The sequence below is a fragment of the Macrotis lagotis genome, chromosome 2 (genome assembly GCF_037893015.1).
Source record: "Macrotis lagotis isolate mMagLag1 chromosome 2, bilby.v1.9.chrom.fasta, whole genome shotgun sequence".
Classification (NCBI taxonomy): domain Eukaryota; kingdom Metazoa; phylum Chordata; class Mammalia; order Peramelemorphia; family Peramelidae; genus Macrotis; species Macrotis lagotis.
This window is the reverse complement of record NC_133659.1, coordinates 337,227,648-337,245,147: the sequence shown is the minus strand read 5'-3', so window position 1 is coordinate 337,245,147 and position 17,500 is coordinate 337,227,648. Positions and strand designations below refer to the sequence as shown.

The 17,500-nt window shown below is 50.6% G+C and overlaps 1 protein-coding gene and 1 long non-coding RNA gene across 4 annotated transcripts in view; one reads left to right on the top strand and one right to left on the bottom strand.

Moving 5' to 3' along the window:
- LOC141515529 (uncharacterized) overlaps nt 1-6,498 on the top strand; it is a 9,287-nt gene extending 2,789 nt beyond the window's left edge. Inside the window, exons 2-6 of one of the 2 annotated variants that reach the window (XR_012476347.1) lie at nt 401-539; nt 846-2,025; nt 3,655-3,836; nt 4,495-4,628; nt 5,185-6,498. This is a non-coding gene — a long non-coding RNA (uncharacterized LOC141515529). Of the gene's footprint in view, nt 1-400; nt 540-845; nt 2,026-3,654; nt 3,837-4,494; nt 4,705-5,184 lie in introns of both variants that reach the window. The other variant, XR_012476346.1, reaches the window with a different exon arrangement.
- Nucleotides 824-17,500, bottom strand: part of MAPK12 (mitogen-activated protein kinase 12) — an 18,638-nt gene continuing 1,961 nt past the window's right edge. The window contains exons 3-12 of one of the 2 annotated variants that reach the window (XM_074227200.1): nt 9,974-10,032; nt 5,496-5,607; nt 5,234-5,263; nt 4,775-4,822; nt 4,395-4,509; nt 3,976-4,047; nt 3,093-3,172; nt 2,874-2,952; nt 1,915-2,099; nt 824-1,439 (exon numbers count right to left, since the gene is read on the bottom strand). In XM_074227200.1, the coding sequence (XP_074083301.1) occupies nt 1,008-1,439; nt 1,915-2,099; nt 2,874-2,952; nt 3,093-3,172; nt 3,976-4,047; nt 4,395-4,509; nt 4,775-4,822; nt 5,234-5,263; nt 5,496-5,607; nt 9,974-10,032 (1,212 nt within the window). In that variant the 3' untranslated portion in view covers nt 824-1,007. The remainder of the gene's footprint in view (nt 1,440-1,914; nt 2,100-2,873; nt 2,953-3,092; nt 3,173-3,975; nt 4,048-4,394; nt 4,510-4,774; nt 4,823-5,233; nt 5,264-5,495; nt 5,608-9,973; nt 10,033-17,500) is intronic. The other variant, XM_074227199.1, reaches the window with a different exon arrangement.

Below are 17,500 nucleotides of genomic sequence, written 5' to 3'. Positions count from 1 at the left end.
CTGTTCTGCCTGAAAGTCTGTCAAGGACTCAGTCAACAATGTGTCCCCCCACCCCACCCCCACCCCTGAGGCTTCTCTTCTCTGGGGTTCCCCCCTGCAGATCTCCCCAGGCCACAGCTAGTTAAAAAGTAGCTTTGAAAAGCACTCTAGGGGCAGCTAAGTGGTGCAGTGGATAGAGCACTGGCCTTGGAGTCAGGAGGACCTGGGTTCAAATCCAGTCTCAGGCACTTAATAATTACCTAGCTGTGTGGCCTTGGGCAAGTCACTTAACCATATTGACCTTGCAAAAAAAAAAAGAAAAAGAAAAGCCCTCTGTTCTCAGGTCTCAAGGGAGTTCCACTTGGGGCCATGGGTCTGTCCTCTTGGAGGCTCTTGTGGTTCTGATGTTGCATGGTTCTAGGTGGCTCGATGCTAACATTGGCCCTGAACCCAGATGGACCCTGTCCTCTTCCACCCTGCTGAAGCTGGAACCCAGAGCTCAGCCTCCTGAATGGATGCTACCAGCCCTGAGAAGAGGCCACAAACTCCAGAGTTTTCAGGTCTGAGTTCGAGGTTCGAAATTCCCAGTTTGGGTTCAGGCACCATTTGGGGGCTCTGCAATCCCTTCTGGGTTACAGAAGTGACCTCAATCCCTTCCCCCACAGGATGGGGCCCCTCTTCATGGTCCTCTTCTAGCAGGAGGTCCTCAGGAACCATCCTACCACCCTGGCCCCCTCCATAATGGGCCTGGAACAAGGACACATTGTTTTGGGGGAGGAGGTACAGAAGCAAGATTATTCCTCCCCCCAAAGTCCAGGATGTTACCAACCAGTTTATTGTTTTCAGTAGTATTTATTTCCATATAGGGGTGAAGAAAGATGATATCCCTGAGTCACAACTGCCCCCTGCAACCCCTGTGAGGTCCCTCCCAGCTTGAGCTCTGCAACATCTGGTGGGGCAGGGGATGAATGAAGAGAAGAGAGGTGGACATCAAAGCATCCTCCATGAGGATAGTGCAGCGATCACCATCAGCACCCCAAGATCAGAGTCAGGGTCCAAGGCCACTGTTGGGGGTTTGGACCAAGCAGGGGCTGCAGAGTTTCTCCCCAAATCATGTGGGAGACCCTGCCCCCCTTATTGATGAATGATTCCCCGCTCCTAAGGGGCCCAGGACCTCCAAATGGGGATGGGAAGGGACACAGCTCATCCCAAGGGATCCCTGCCCCCAATCCCAGAGTCACGGTTGAGATCACTGCCAGCTGAGCCCTTCTGGAGTCCTTCCAGGAGTTGCTCACTGCTGGCCCCCCACCCCACACGAAACGAGGGGTTACCAGAAGAGACCCTACTGGCCTGTGTCTGAGGGACCCTTCTTTCCATCTCCGCGTGGAGTCACAGAGATGTCTCCTTTGAACCCAGGAGCCGAGGGGGCTTAAAGTTGAGAACTTCTTTGTATGTGACTCCTAGACAGACAGAGATGGCAGGGAGGGAAGAAGGGAGGGAGGAAGATGGAGACAGAGCCAGATTGAGGGAAATGGGATAAAGTGCCGGAATAACAGAGAAAGGGAGAGAGGCAGCCATGGAAAAGACAGAGAAGGGGATGAGAAGTGATGAGAAAAGAAGGAAGGAGGGAGGGAGGGAAAGAAGGAAAGAGGGAGGGAAGGAAGAAGAGAGGGAAGGAAAGGGAGAGAAAGAAGAAGAGGGAGAAAGTAGGGAGAGAAGGAAGGAAAGGGAAGGAAGGAAGAAGTAAAAGACAGGAACATGGAGGATGTAAGCAGCACAGGAAGGTTGGATTGAAGGTGAGAAATAGAGTAAGAAACAGGCCAAGAAATCATTGCCCCAAGAACAAAGAGAGGGCAACATGGTGGCTGCCAGCCCTTGCCCTGCCCACCCCCCACTTCACAAGCCCTCCCTCTGCCAGGGATGGGCGGAGGGGGCAGAAGACTCACGTTTCCACTCATCCAGGGTTCGGTCGACATCATCAAAGGAGTCGTCATACAGCTGGGCCTGGGGCTCATCCTCAGACTCATGCACAGTCTCAAAGTAGGGGTGAGTCAAGGCCTCTGCGGCCGTCACTCGCTTCTCAGCATCCAGCACCAACATCTTCTCTAGCAGGTTCACAGCTGGGGGGGCAGAAGGAAGTGTTGGGGATCCCTTGGGTGGTAGAACAGACATCTGACCAAGGTTTTAAAACTGCTGCCCACCCCAACAGGGGCAAAGATGTAACCCCATAGATAACCAACAGAAACATCCCCAAGACCCACCAAACAGCAAGTCACACAAAACAAGCATCAGATAGCTCCCAAAGCCTGTAGCACAATCCTGCCCCCCACCCAGAACAGGTCTTCTCTCTCCAAGCCTTTGTCCTGGCTGTGCCCCCTGCCTGGAACACTTTCCCTCCTCACTTCTCTCTTCCCTTCCCAAGCCCAGCCCAAGCACTCTCCTCTTCTAGTCCTGCTGCCCACCCCCAGACACCTCAGATCCACTTCTGTCCTGTCTGTATCTTGTGACTGCTCAGTTAGAAATCAGTGGAGGGAATCAGCCTTAGAGCCAGGAAGCCCTTGGTCTGACAGTACCAGTAGAAGGGGGCTGGGGATTGGGGGGAGTCACTGAATTGTTTGAAGGCTTTTAGGGGAGAGAACATACAATGGGGAGAGAATTCCCTCCTCAGAAATTTCCCTTTGCTAGGAAATCACCTAGGGCCCTACTTAAGTTCACAGGAATGGAAGCTTCTGGAGGGCAGGGACCAGGATTGTTTGCCTTTCTTTGTTGTATAGTACCTGGTCTTCATTAGGCACTTAAGGAATGCTTATTGGTGGGTATGATGAAATTGAGGGTTATAGAGACAGACACAGATGATCAAAAGCTCCAGTTGCCCCCCCCCCCGCCTCTGTTACCCAAGGGGGTGGCATTCTTCAGGACGGAAGCAAAGTCCTTCTTCTCCAGCTCTGGGAGACTCTCCATGTATTTCTTGGCCTGCATGAAACAAACCTTAGCCCCAGAGCCATCTCCCTTTAGGCTCCTCAGGACCAGGACTCCTGAATTTAGGTCCATTTACCAAGCACTGGGCCCTGATGCCTGGAGCCCCCACCCAGGGTCCCCCCAAGGCCACTCACATCCTGACTCTTCAACCGCTGCACAAACTCTGGAGGAGGTGTCCCAGTCACCTTCATGATCTCCATCAGCTGGTCGAGGTCTGCCCAGGAAGGGCCGTGTCAAGGAGGGCAGCTCTCGGTTAGGCACGGCCTCCACCCCCTACAACCCCACTCAATGCTGTCAGGAATCCCCAAAAGACACGAGTGGCCCTGGGTCAAGCCATCCTGAGCGGAAACTGAGATTCACTCAGGTGTATCTCTTCTTCTAGGGCTAACCACTGCCTTAGGGGGAATCTGCTTTCTAAATGTTCCCCACTTTTTTTTTTTTGCTTTGGCAAGGCAATGGGGCTAAGTGACTTGCCCAAGGCCACACAGCTAGGTAATTGTTAAGTGTCTGAGGCCAGATTTGAACTCAGGTCCTCCTGACTCCAGGGCCAGTGCTCTATCCAACTCCAAGGCTGGTACTCTATCTGTGTTCCCCACTTTTTAAGGGGCTTCATCAGGGTAGGGTTAGAAAGGCACCCAATATGGAAGGCCCCTCCAACCAGGCAGACTGCTAACTCACCTGCACCTTTTCTCTTAGGAATTCAATGAGAAGTTAACATGATTTGCCCAGGGTCACACAGCCAGGATGGGTCTGCTACAGGATTTGAACCTGGCTCCTGTTGCCCCTAAGTTCACTACAACATCCTGATTTTCAATATTCATGCATTTGGGGTTATACTTTAAAAAAAAATCTGTTATGGGATGATCTAAGAAGGATAGGTAAGGGTTCTTTTTCTGTGTTTTCACCTCTAGGTCCCTATTTGGGGAGCTTTTCCATTTGGACTTTCTCTTTGATAGCTGAGAGCTGATTCTAAGTGACCCTCCCTCCTGCCCCACCCCCTGCACCCCCAGAGGATACGATCACTCCCTTTGAAAAGGATCTTCCCGGTGATCATCTCTGCCATGATGCAGCCGACGGACCAGATATCCACTGAAACAGGGCCCAGCCCGGCTGGTCAGACTGGCAGGAGAGGGAGAGCGGGGCTCTCGCCCACACTGCCCCTTGACATCCCACCCCCTTTCCTGGGACCCTGGATAGCAGGCTGCTGCCGTCCAGGGACTCAGGTCCTCTTTTCCCTCACTGGGTGTCCACTTCCCTCCCCACAATCCACAATCCATCCTCCAGACTCAGCTTCCTTTAAGAAGTCTGCTCTGATTTAGGTCCTACGGGGTACCCCAGGGCTCCCTGAGGCCAGGGACTGATCAGTGAATATAGCCAGAGGCCTTCTCACTTCTGCCAGTCTTGTGGGGGGCAGGGGCCTGGGCAGTTCTCATTACCTGTTTGTGTGTAATGCATCCAGTTAAGGATCACTTCGGGGGCTCGGTACCACCTGGTCACCACATAACCGGTCATCTCACTATCTGCTTGTCTGGCCAGGCCAAAGTCCAGAATCTGCAAGATGGAGACCCAGAGAAATGGGGGCAGGGGGTGCAACACCACCCCCCAGATGTTCCCACAGCTGCACAAACCCCGTTAATCGGGACTGGCCTTACATGTGGTCATCTCCCATGGTTGGTCTAGCCAAGTGACCTTTCCTCATTTGGGGAAGATGAGATGGGGAAGCAGAGTGAACAAAGATCAGTCCTGGTAGGGGTCTCACCCTGCCCCCTTGTTCTCAGCTTCACTCCCAACCCCTCGGCCCAGTCACATCCCTCACCTTCAGCTCACAGTCTTCATTCACAGCCAGGTTTCCAGGTTTAAGATCCTGGGGAAGGAAAACCTAGGTAGCATCCCATCATCCCTTGTGCCAAAGCCAGAGATGCCCCTCCACCACTTACAAGGCATGCCTGCCATTCAAGGCCTCTTCCATCCAATCCCATCATTCTTTTCCAACCTTATCTCCTCAGTCCCTTTCACAGATATTCCCTTTCCCTATGTCTTCCCTATCCTTCAATGTCCAGCTCAAGTCCACATCCCCCAGGTACTCTCTCTGATCACCCCGGCCAATGCCGAAGGTGGCAGTCATGGTTTAGTGATAGCAGAATGGAGGAAAGAACGGGGAGCCTGCCCAGGATTGGGAGGTGGGACACCAGAGTCCTTGCCTTAATTGTGCCCATGTCTCATCAGATCTCCCCACTCCCCCAGACTGGAGCCACAAAAGAAGGGGGCAACTTACCCTGTGGACGATGCCAGCAGCATGGATGTACTAGAGGAGAGAGAAGCGTGCAGTCAGTGACGTCTGGGAGGCTGAGGCAGATACAGCCCTTAGAGGCTCAACCCTTTATCCCCTTTAAGGACACAGAGACCCTTCCCAGCTCCCCCACTGCCTCCAACTCTCTCCAAACATTGACTCGGTGTCATGGCCAGCCATGGCCATGGGCCCAGGGGGCATCTGCAGGTCAGCATCAGAGGGTCTCTTCATATGGGTAGCAACAGACCTTGAGGCCTCGAAGGATCTGGTAGACCAAGAATTGGATCCGGTCATCGCTGAGCTTTTCATGCTTCATCAGCTTGCTAAGGTCCGTGCCCATGAAAGGCATGACCAAGTAGCTGCAGAGAGAAGAGGCCTGGTCATTGCCCCCTTAACATCATCCATGCCTCAGCCTTAGGCTGAGGTGACACCCCTCTAAAAAAAATCAGACAATTCAAAATGACTATGCACTCCAAAGGAAAACAACCCTGGGGTCCCAATGCATACCTTTCAGGTTGGTTAATATAACAGAAAAAGAAAATGATCAATGTTGAGAAGATGTGGGAAAACTGGGACACAAATGCATTGCTGGTGGAGTTGTGAACTGATCCGATCATTCTGGAGAGCAATTTGAACCTACACCCAAAGGGCTATAAAGCTCAGCCTCCTCTTTGATTCAGCAACACCACTATCAAGTCTGAATCTCAATGAGATTATAAAAATGGGAAAAGACCCACATGTACAGAAATGCTTATAGCAGCTCTTTTTGTAAAGAATTGGAAACTAAGGGGATGCCTGGTCATTGATGAATGGCTAAAAACTTGTGATATATGAATGTAATGGAATATTATTGTGCAATAAGAAATGAGGAGTGGATGAATTTTAGAAAAAACCTGGAAAGACTTGGATGAACTGATGCAAAGTGAAATGAGCAGAACCAAGAAAACATTCTACACAGTGGAACTGTGGGATGATCAACCAGAATAGACTCAGCTCTTCTCGACAACATAGTGATCAAAGGCAGTACTAAAGACTTGTGATGGAAAGGCATCAACCTCCAGGGAAAGCGCTATGGAGTCTGAATGTAGATGGAAGAAGATTATTCTTAGTTTCATTTTTCTTTCTCGCAGTTTCCCCTTTTGTTCTGATTCGTTGTTCACAGTGAGACTAATATGGAAATATGTGTAACGTGATTGTACATATAACCTATTTCAGATTACTTAATATTTTACAAAAATGAATGTTGGGAACTATCTCTACATATAAATGAAAAAATAAAATTTAAAAAATACTATGAACTCATTGTGGGAGAGGGGACTGAGTAAACAAACTATCATAGAGCTAAACAAAGAACTTGGAAAGGCAAATGAGCCATTGGCCTCCCTGCTGGACACAGGAGAGGACTTGAGGGAGCTGAAGTGGGGGGGGGGGGGCTGTTCTTCCCTGAGTTATTTTTCTTTCAGATTTACCTCAATCAAAGAACCTCCCCATCCCAGGTACCCAGTAGAGACAAGAGGAGGAGAGTCAGACCCTGCCCTAACAGAGGATATAGATTCTGGATTATGGTGGGCCTTGAATGCCAGACTAAGCAGTCTATGTTTTATCTTAGAAGCAATAGGGAGAAACAGCAGATTTCTGAAGACTGGAGTAACCTGGACACTTATGAAGGCTTATGTAGGGAGTGATGTAGGCAGGTTAACCCAAGCTTCTTGATGTCCAGAAGGAAGATGGATTCAACTCATCTCCCTGGGGGGCACATTCTGGAGGGTACTGTCTCAAGGGATTCTCCCTATACCGGGCTTTATCTGAGCTACAGAACAGCATCTAGATGTGGCTGGGTAGCAGGTCCTCGATTAGGGTATCTGACCCCCTTGTCTGGCCACTAGGTTCTGAGGGTCACCTGTTCATCTCTGAGAGAGAGGTGGCTGGTTGGGAGCAAGGATGTCAACGGTCCCAATCTCCCCAGTCAGTCAAGGATGGGGCCCAGCATGTGGATTGGCTGTGACCCAAAGGCCACACGTTACTCTAGGAGCATATACATCTCTCTGCTTTGTATCTACTTCAACAATCCTGGCAGTTAACTAATATAGGGAAGATAGACCAGAATGGGGGGCGGGATTTTTGTAAATTGTCTGACATGTAACGGGCACCATATAAAACATCGGAGTTCTTGGTGGTCTCAATAATAATATTGAAGCTGGCTGCCCAGTACATGGCTACTCCCAAAGTCCAAGGAGACAATGAGGGCTGGATCAGAGTAGGGCCTGAATGAGAGAAGGGGATGGTGTAACATTTCCAATCAAACGGGCCTCCTTTTTGATATCTGCTCTTGCCCTGACTCTCACTTCTCTCTTTCCTCAAATGCCAGAAATGCATCTCTGCCTGTGAAAATCCTTCCTTCTTTCCTTCAGTCTTCCCTGATCCCCCCAGATGTGAAAGTTTTCCTCGACTTCAAATTTTCCTGGAGCAAAATGTCTAATATTTCCTTTGCTCCCTTCCCACTTTCTCTGATACTCGGCTATATCCCCCCTCTCAAGACAGAAGTGTCTCAGGGGCAAGGGGGATGCCCTTCTTCACCATGTATCTCCAGTCCTGAGCTATATGCAGTAGGTCTTTAATAAATGCGGAATTCAGTGGAAGTGGCTTGGGAGCTTTCACAGATGTGGGAGAAAGGAGAGACAGAATGAGAGACAATTCTGAGGTCTTGGGCCTCGGGCCTAGGAAGATGGTGGGAGAGTTCTCAACAGTGAGAAAAATCAGGGGGAGCCTCTGGTTAGGGGTGGGAAGGGGAATGATTAATTTGGCTTTGGAAAGGCTGAGTTTGGGCAATGAGCTGGTGAGAGATGTTCCAAGTTCTTGGTGTCCTCTGCAGGGAGGAGGCTGGACCAGCAACCAAAGAAGACCAAAGACTTGGGGCTCCCTCACTATGAAACTTTGGAAAAATCTTTTCCCATCTGAGCTTTCTTCATCTGCAAAATTGGGGTTTGGATTAGATGAAACTATGGGGCCCTCCTACCTCCTAAGGAAGAGAATGGGGGTGCAAAGGAAGTCACTGAGTCATGGAACTGCCCCCCAAAAGAGGGGGAGAGGCCAGCAAAGGACACAGATGACACAACCTGTGGAGGGGGAGGAGGACAGCCAGAAGGTCACACCCTCAGGGCAGTCAATGGGGGAGCTGCAGAGAGGTCAAGAGGATGAGGCCTGAGAAGGGCCCCCTAGGGGTTCAAAGTTCAGAAGTCCCTGGGGATGAAGAGAGATAGGAGAGGAGGGCGGGTGATACTGAGAAAGCAGAGGCAGCTGGGACAAATGACTCCAGAGCCCGGCCCAGCAAGAGGCCAGGAGCCAGGGCTGCCTGGCCTCACCAGGCCTAGCCCAGACCGGCCCAGGCCTGGCCAGCAAAGGCTACCTCAGCTCCAGTTACAGCCCTCATTTTTCACCCCATGTCCAAGGTTATATTTCACATTCCCTGATGGTCATTAGCCACCCCAGCTCAAGGGTCACCCCCTTGGGCCACAAGGCCCCGGTCTGTGCCCAGATAGCAGAGAGGTGACCTCAGTGGGGGGCGGGGCGGGGGGGGCAGAGCTCCTGGCTAGCTGAAAGCTCTCTCCCATAACTCTCCCCATGGCTTCTGCACCTGTCCTATGGGGTGAAAGAGAGTGAGCCAGACCCTTTAACTCAGGACAAAATCTGGGAGCTGCAAAGAGCCCCCCCGGGCCTGCCTTCATCTAAGCTGAGCAGCCTCCAGGCCTCCTGCAGCAGTCCCCTCAGTTTTCACTTGCCCCTGCAGCTTTTCCACCCTGTGCCTAGGCCTGTATTCCGGGGCCCAGCAGAATGAGGATGCCCCTCCTTTCGGTGCCAAGGCTGGCTGCTTGCTTGGGGCTCAGCCTTCTGATTTTCAGGGGAAAGGAAGCTTCTGTTCCCGTCCCCCCCAAGCCTCCCACTGCCAAACTCAGCCTCCCACCTCTCTCCCTTGCCTCAAACACATTCTATAGCTCCCTACTGCTCCAGATTCTTAGGGAAGTCAACTCCTGACCTCATTTCTAAAGGTGTTGCTAGGTCCCTTCCAGCTTGGACATTCTGAGCCCTGAGAAGGCCCAGGCTCTGGGCCCCGTGGGGCCTCAGTTTCTACATTCTCAGAGGTGGCGGGAGGTGGGGCACCAGGGAGGGACCACACTTCCTGCCCTGGCTTATCAGTCCCCAACCCAGAGCCCACGTGGGATTTCTGAGGCTAGCTTCTGCACATGGGGAGGTGGAGAAGGGGGAGGATCGGTGTCTGTCCCAAGGGTTGGGGGGAGGGTGGCCCCTCTCTCTGTCTGTGCCCCAGGCAGAGCTCCCTTCCTCAGAGGCCCCAGGAAAAGGAAGAAACGCAGCTTCCTGCCTCCACCAGGCCCACAGAGGCTGATGTCAGGTCAGGGATCGGTCTAGGGTCTGGGGAGGTGCTGGGGGGGGGGAGAGGAGAGAGACCCCAGGTCTGCTGCCAGCACAGTGGTGGAGGTGGCCTAGGCCTCCCCCTTTGGCTCCCCATGATCTATCTGGAAAGTTGCCCCAGCCCAGAGGGCAGGAGAGACTGGGCTCCCTCTGCCAACCCCAGCCCGGTTTGGAGCACCAGAAGGGCAGGCTTCGGGACTACCCCTCCCAGACTGGAAACTCCCTGAGGACAGGAGCCAGACCCCCAAGAGACATCGAGTCCTAGTACAGATGCCCCCCCCAGGCCTAGACACTCACAAGTCCGTGAAGTCATCCAGTGTGTCATCTGGGGTGAAGACGTCCAGTAAGCCGATCACCTGGGGAGACAGGGCAGCCTAAGAGACTGTGACATAGTGACTGTCGTAGTGCCGGCTTGAAGGCACTTTGCAGCTGACCTTCACGTATCCTAGGAAGAAGGTGCCATTGCTTTCCCCATTGGGGAAGGAAGGCTCAGGGTCCCCAGAGCACTGCTGCTAAGGGGCTGAGGTATAATTTGAACTTGTTCTTGAGTCCGATGCTTTATCTAGTAATGGGTGAAAGGTGGGGAAGGAGCTGCCCTCCTTCCAGCAAAGGGCTTCATTTCCCTTATTTACATGCCAAAGAGAGCTGAGGCTTCTCTATCTGCCCCCTTGGGTGGCCAGGGGCCAGCTGTCCGGAGGCGGAAGGATGCAGGGGAACCTCTGAACTGGACTCTGCCCAACAGCCCAGCTAATAAGCCACCCAAACGTGGATCCTGGTTGTGGGAGCTGGGAGCGGTCTTGTAGTGGAGACTGAGGCTGCTGAGCCCTTGCCACTCTCATCCCAACTCAGACCTCCAGCTTATCTGGCTCTGGTCTGGACAAGGTCCTGGATGTGGAAAACCACACTCGGACTCCTGGGAGAGTGAGTGGTGTTAGATATCCCATCCACCATGCCCCCAGGTGAATTGTAAACGTGTGGGTAGGGAGGGGGCCAGGGAAGACAGTCAAAGAAGGGTAAGATGAGGCAGGGCCGATATCATCTTTCTACCCTCTCTCCCACAGCCCCTGGCAGAGGCAGCACCATCCATCCCCCCAAGCATCCGCTCAGCCCCTAATCCAGTCACCCGCCTCCAGCTGTCTCCTTGGCCCAAGTAGGCCACCCCCACCCTCCCCCCCATTGTCTTCAGAGCCGGACTCATGGCTCTCCCAAGTCTCCCTCCCAGGCTATTTTCAGTAGGTGACAGCTAGGGACAGGACCTTCTGTCAGCTCATCGACCAGAGCACAGAATGAGAGGAGGGCAGCATGGGAAACCAGAGAGAACCCAAAAGCCAATCCCTGGACGCCCTCGGTCAGAGCCCCTCAGAACTGGGACTGGGGGGAGCGCTGTGTGCTCCAAATCCTCCCCTCCCCTCCACCAGGATCCAATCAACTTGGCTTCTACCCTGGTCAGACCACTTCATCATAGAATCCCCAAATCTCTCAGCTGGAAGGGACTGGCCCTCAGGGGCCATGTAACCCAACCCCAAGCTGGTTAAGAATTCCCACTGCATACATCTCTGACCATCAGGCCTCCTGTAATCAGCTCCCAAGATGGGGAGCTCACGACCTGCAGAAACAGCTATAGCTGCTTGTTGGCCTGTTTCCCCTTCCCCACTGCTCCTGGTTCTGCTCTCTGGGGCTGAACCCCCTTCCCCAGGTCAGCCCTCACCTCCTAGCTCCCCCCCTTTGCCTTCCTCTTGCTCGGACAGTCAGATCTATGCCTATATTTGGCTGCCCCAGGTAACGCTCACAGGTCCTGGAAGCTGCGGTGAGGTCATTAAGAGCCAGCCACTGCGACTATGGCAGAGGTAGTGGCACACCAAGGTGGGGTGATCGGCTGCGCTGGGGGAGGTTCGGCTGCGTTCTGGACAGCGAATGGAGCCCCGGGCCTTGGAGCATCGGCTTACAGAACTGGACGAGCCTCGAGAGGGAGGTCTGCAAGTAAATGGAGGATTGCCCAAAAGGGCAATGGGCTGTCTGGACGTAATGAGCTCCCTGGCTCTGGAAGTCTTCAAGCAGAGGCTGGCTCATTCCTTGTCAAGAATGACAACTTTCCTGGCTGCCTAGTACCCCCCTTCTAGGCTTCACAGGGCAGCTGGAGGTACCATGACGCAAAAAGTGTTGGACCTGGAGTCAGGAAGACTCATTTCCCTGAGTTCAAATCCAATCTCGGACACTCAGTAGCTGTGTGACCCTGGACAAGTCATTTCACCCTGTGTGCCTCAGTTTCCAATCATCTCTAAAATGAGTTGGAGAAGGAATTAGCAAGCCACTCCACTATCTCTGCCAAGAAAACTCCTAATGGGATCATGAGGAGTCAACCACAACTTAAAATGACAGAATAGCAACAAAAAAGCCTCCATATTCGAGGGTTCCAGGTAGTCAGGGCCGCCAGGGCCCCTGCCATGAGGCCAAGAAGAACCTTTTCCTCTCCTGACTCAGGGCTGACCCTCAACTGTTCTCCCATCTCCTACCTAGGCTAGTTGCATGGCGAAGGCCTTGAGGGTCAGCAGGGCAAAGAGAAGCTTCCAGAATTCCAGAGACTTCAGGCAGGGGTTCAAGGAACAGGGGCCTTGTAAAATCTCAGAGAAGGAACATGAACTGGAGTGGGGACTGCTGACCTCTGCCCTGGACCTGGGAGCTCCCCTAGATCTCTACCTGTCCTCACTCCAGGCCCCTGGCCAGGCCCTCAGCCCAGGGGTCCCCCTGAGGGCCCAACAGGGCTTTCCTGATCAGCTCCATTTGAATCTGCTCTATCCCCAGATTGTTCCCAGCCTGGTCTGAGGAGGCTTGAAAAGTCAGATCCCATCTTTCTGCATATACAGGCTGTTTCATCCTGGCTCACAAACTGGACCAAGCCTGTGGACAGGAGAGGACAACATCTGCCTGAGTCCTGAGGTTGGTCCTGGGGCTAGCAGTAGTTTGCCAGCGTAAACCCCCATTCCTAGTCCTGGGAAAGCTGTCCAACCACAGGCCAGAGTCTCCAAATGAACACAGTCCAGGAAGGACCAGCTCCCCAGCATCTGCAGGATGAGACCATAGATTCACAGTTCGAGAACTGCTAGGAACCATCTAATGATTTCATTTGACAGATGGGGAAACTGAGGCTTGGGTGTGGAAGACCCAAGATTATATGAGGCAGTAAATAGCAGAGTCTGTTAGGTTCCTCCAGTGGAGTTCCCTGAGGTGTGTGTCTGGGGATAGACTGGGTCTAGGGGATGTGGTCTCTAGCTAGGCAAGACCCAGAGCCAAGTAGACCTGGACAGATGGAAGCTAGGCTTAAAGAAAAAGGCCAAGGCATGGAGATTCATAGACATAAAGAAACCCTTCCCCCAAGGACTTAATACTTCCCCCAAATATTAGTGCACAGTTGGTAGAGTTGTGAACTGATCCAATCATTCTGGAAAGCAATATGGAACCCTTTGACCCAACAATTACCAATACTAGGTCTATATCCAGAAGAAATCATAAAAAATAGGAAAAGTCCCACATGTTCCAAATTATTCATAGCAGCTCTTTTTGTGGTGGCAAAGAACTGGAAATTGAGGGGATGCCCATCCCCTGGGGAGTAGCTAAACAAGTTGTGGCATATCCGTGTTATGGAGTACTATTATTCCTTTTTTTTAGTTTTTTTTTTTTTGCAAGGCAAATGGGGTTAAGTGGCATGCCCAAGGCCTCACAGCTAGGTCATTATGAAGTCTGAGGCCAGATTTGAACTCAGGGCCTCCTGACTCCAGGGCCGGTGCTCTATCCATTGTGCCATTTGAGTACTAGTATTCTATGAGAAAGCATGAATGGTCAGACTCTAGAGAAGCATGGAAAGAATTACAGGAACTGATGCTGAGCTAAGAAAACATCATCTACAATAACAACAACATTGTGAGTTGATAACTTTGATGGAAGCAGCTGCTCTTGACCGTCCAGAGAGCTAAGACAACGGTATTAGACCAGCTGTGGACAACACTATCCCCATCCAGAGGAAGAAAAACAAAACAAAAATCCTTCAGAACCTGAAGAACGCTACATTCACTTTTTAACCATCTCTTGTGTTCTTGCCTAGCTCATGGTTTTCTTTCTTTTCCCTTCGTCCTAATTCTCCATACAAAAACGACTCATCTGTAAGCATGTTAAACACAAATGCAGAAGCACAATGTTCAGCAGACTGTTTGCAGTTGAGGGGAGGAGGGCCAGGAAGGGAGGGTGGAAGGAAATTAGGTAACTTATAAATATGCATATGCATGTGATTGAATGAATGTTGTTTCATAAGATGTAATTGGTAAAATAAAATATCAATTGTGGAAAAAAAGAAAAAACTTCCCCCAAGCTGGAGCTTCTGAAGACTTCCTGAAAGGAAGCTTGGGGTTCTGCGAGGTAGAGTGGAGGAGAGAGAAACACTACAGGCAGGGGAAACAGCCTGGGCAAAGGCCTGGAGATGGGAAATGTCACAGCACATAAGCCAGATTTCCTGGTTTATAGAGATTGGCAAAGTGTGATAAAGCCCAGCTCTCCAATCTACCATTTCTGTCTCCCTCTTCTTCTCCTAATCTCTTGATTCCCATTACACACACACACACACACACACACACACACACACACAGTGAAAGAAGTAGGGATATAGGCTCCTCTGCCTTGTTGTCAGGGCCCCCAGGCTAATTAGTTTCTCTGGTCTCCTTGGTCTCCTGAGGCTGCTTATTGCCAGGGAAACTGGGCTAAGGCAATGAGGAGGGAGAGGAAAGTGTTCCTGCTGCTGATCAGCAGGGCTCTGGGCTCTCCTACCTCCACTCCAGGTCTAAAGTCATTGTCCACACTAGCTCTGAGACTCAGACCAAAACCCTTCTCTCTGAGCCTCAACTTGTTCAGCTGAAAAATGGACTAATAATGCTTGAATAACTTTCTCCAATGGAGATGTTTATGAGGAAAGTCCGGATTTCTCTGAATGGATCACTTTCCTCAGGACAATGTACAAGTCCCCAGAAGTTTGGGGGTTATCTTTGTTTTTCCAGGATCTACCACAATGTCTTTATAAAGTAGGTGCTTAATAAATGCTTTCAGATTGATTTGTAAGCCTCCGTTAGCCATGGAGTGGTGAGGTCTAGCACATCATTATTCATTTCATTCCACATAATGTCAGAACTCAAACCAGTCCAGTTTCCTTCTAGGTGGAAGAAATCCTGAGGAGTCATCTAACCTCTAACTGAATACTTCCAGAGACAGAGAACTCACTACCTGGTGAGGCAGCCTCTTCTGCTCATTTCAAACAACTTGGAATGAGAACAAATTCAAATTTCTCCTCGATTTCCTCTGCTGATCCTATTCTGGCCTGGGAGGGGTGTCATGCAGAAGGATGTAAATCCCTTTACTGCCCATATCAGGTCCCTGAAGACCCCTATCATGTCCCATCCCACTCTCAAATCTTCTCTTCTTTGGTTCAGTGGATACAGTGCTGGTCTGAAGGTCCGAGTTCAAGTCTAGCCTCAGATGCTAGGCAAATCACTTAACCTTTGTTTGCCTCAGTTTCCTCAACTGCAAAATGTGTATAATAACAATACCTACCTTGAAAGGTGGGTTGTAAGGATCAAATGAGAAAATGTGAGTAAAATGACTGACATGTGGTAGGTGCTATATAAACCTTATTTCACAGATTGAAGCATACTTTTTAAACTTTAATTTCTTTTTTTTTCAAGGTTTTTGCAAGGCAATGGGGTTAAGTGGCTTGCCCAAGGCCACACAGCTAGGTAATTATGAAGTGTCTGAGGTCAGATTTGAACTCAGGTTCTCCTGACTCCAGGGCCAGTGCTCTATCCACTGCACCACCTAGCCACCCCCCATTAACTTTAAATTTTTGAGGGATTTTTGGCATATATTTTCTGTTACAACAGGGCTATTATGGGAATGTTTTGCATGACTACCTATATATAATTTATATAAAAATCCTTGCCTTTCCAATGGGGGGGGTGAGAGAAAGAGGAAGGCATGGAATTTGGAAGTCAAAGTTTTAAAAATCAACATTAAAATTGTTTTTAAATATAACTGGGGAAAATACTAAATAAACATAAAAATAAACAAACTGCTTATTCCTCTCCCCACCCCTTCTCAAGATTAAATACCCCCCATTTCTGCAGCCAAGGATGATTACTCATTCCCTTGCTGTCCTAAGTTAGTTTCCCTCTTAAAATGCACTGACCAGGACCAAAGACAACACTCCAGATGATGAAATAGGTCCAGAGAGGGCAAGTCACTTGGCTGAGGTCACACAGTGACCCCCCCCATCGGGGGCATCCCACTATCCAGTTATAGGCAGATCTCCCCTGCAGAGGATGATGAGGGGATGGGGACCGCTGTCTGCCAGGGTCAAACTTACCAGCCTTTTGCCTCCAGAAAATTGGACATGGAGGAGGGTGGGAGGAGAGACAGAGAAGAAATATCAGACTTCAGATGCCAGCCTCCCTCCTGGCACGGGTATTGCCATTCCCTCCCCTAAGATCAGGTCTTGGAATGGGGGGCATGGGATGTTCCCATGGGGTCCTCCTCCCTGGTGGATTTTCTACTCCACTGCCTTTTTCACCACTCTTCCCAGTCTAAACCTGCATCATTCGTAGGTTCCCTGGATCAAGGGAACAGCATTTTTGCTGGTCCCTCTATTTCATTCTCTTCTTCCTCCCATCATTCTTCACTCAGATGCCAAAATAATCTAACAGGAACCCCCACTGTGACCACTCTGCTCCCCTCCAGAGACTGAGAGATACCCAATTTCTTATTTCTGGCATACCTTTCTAACCCTGGCTCATACTGATGCTTTCACATTCTCTATACTTGAAAGGAAATGTGATTGTGTATAGGGTTCTGGGTTTGAACAAGAAAGATGATAGGGGGGTGGCTAGGTGGTGCAGTGGATAAAGCACCGGCCCTGGAGTCAGGGGTACCTGGGTTCAAATCCGGTCTCAAACACAATAATGGCCTAGCTGTGTGGCTTTGGGCAAGCCACTTAACCCCATTTGCCTTGCAAAAGCCTAAAAAAAAGAATGATAGGTTACATGTGGTCTCGTGAAGCCTCAGTTTCCCCATTTGAACAATGGAGATGATACCCTGATTCTTACTTCACTGAATAGTTATGAGGCTCAAGTGATGATGAGGATGATAACTAGCATTTAAGATTTGCAAAGCAGGTTATCTATTTGGCCATCACAAGTTTGTGAGACTGTTTTGGTGAAGTGGATTGAGCCTGGAATCAGGATGTGTTCAGATTTGGCTGCAGATGCTAGCTGGGCGACTCCGGGAAGGTCATTTAACCTCTGTGTGCCTCAGTTTCCTCAACTATAAAGTGGGGATAATAATACAATTTACTTCCTAAGGTCATCATGCGGTGATTAACCAAAGTGATGTTTGTTCTTCCTTTTTGAAGAAGACCATGACATCATAGAGGTGATATCAGGACAAGTACATGAATTGGCTTTGAGTGAGGGGTGTTGTGCTAAGTCATCAGTCTCACTTTCTCCTCCAGGACCAACTGGGTCCAGTGACCAGATAGGGATCAGGAGAACTGGAGATGGCCCTGGATGTGAGGCAATCAAGGTTAAGTGACCTGCACAAGGTCATACAGCTAATAAGTATCCAGTGTCTGAGGCCACATTGCTCTATCCACTGTGCCACCTAACTGCCCAAAAGAGGACCATGACATCAGGGTGGTGATGCCATGACAAGCACATGAACTGGATTTCAGTGAGGGGGCACTGTACTAAGCCACCAGCCTCACTTTCTCCTCCAGAGCCATCTGGGTCAGTGGTC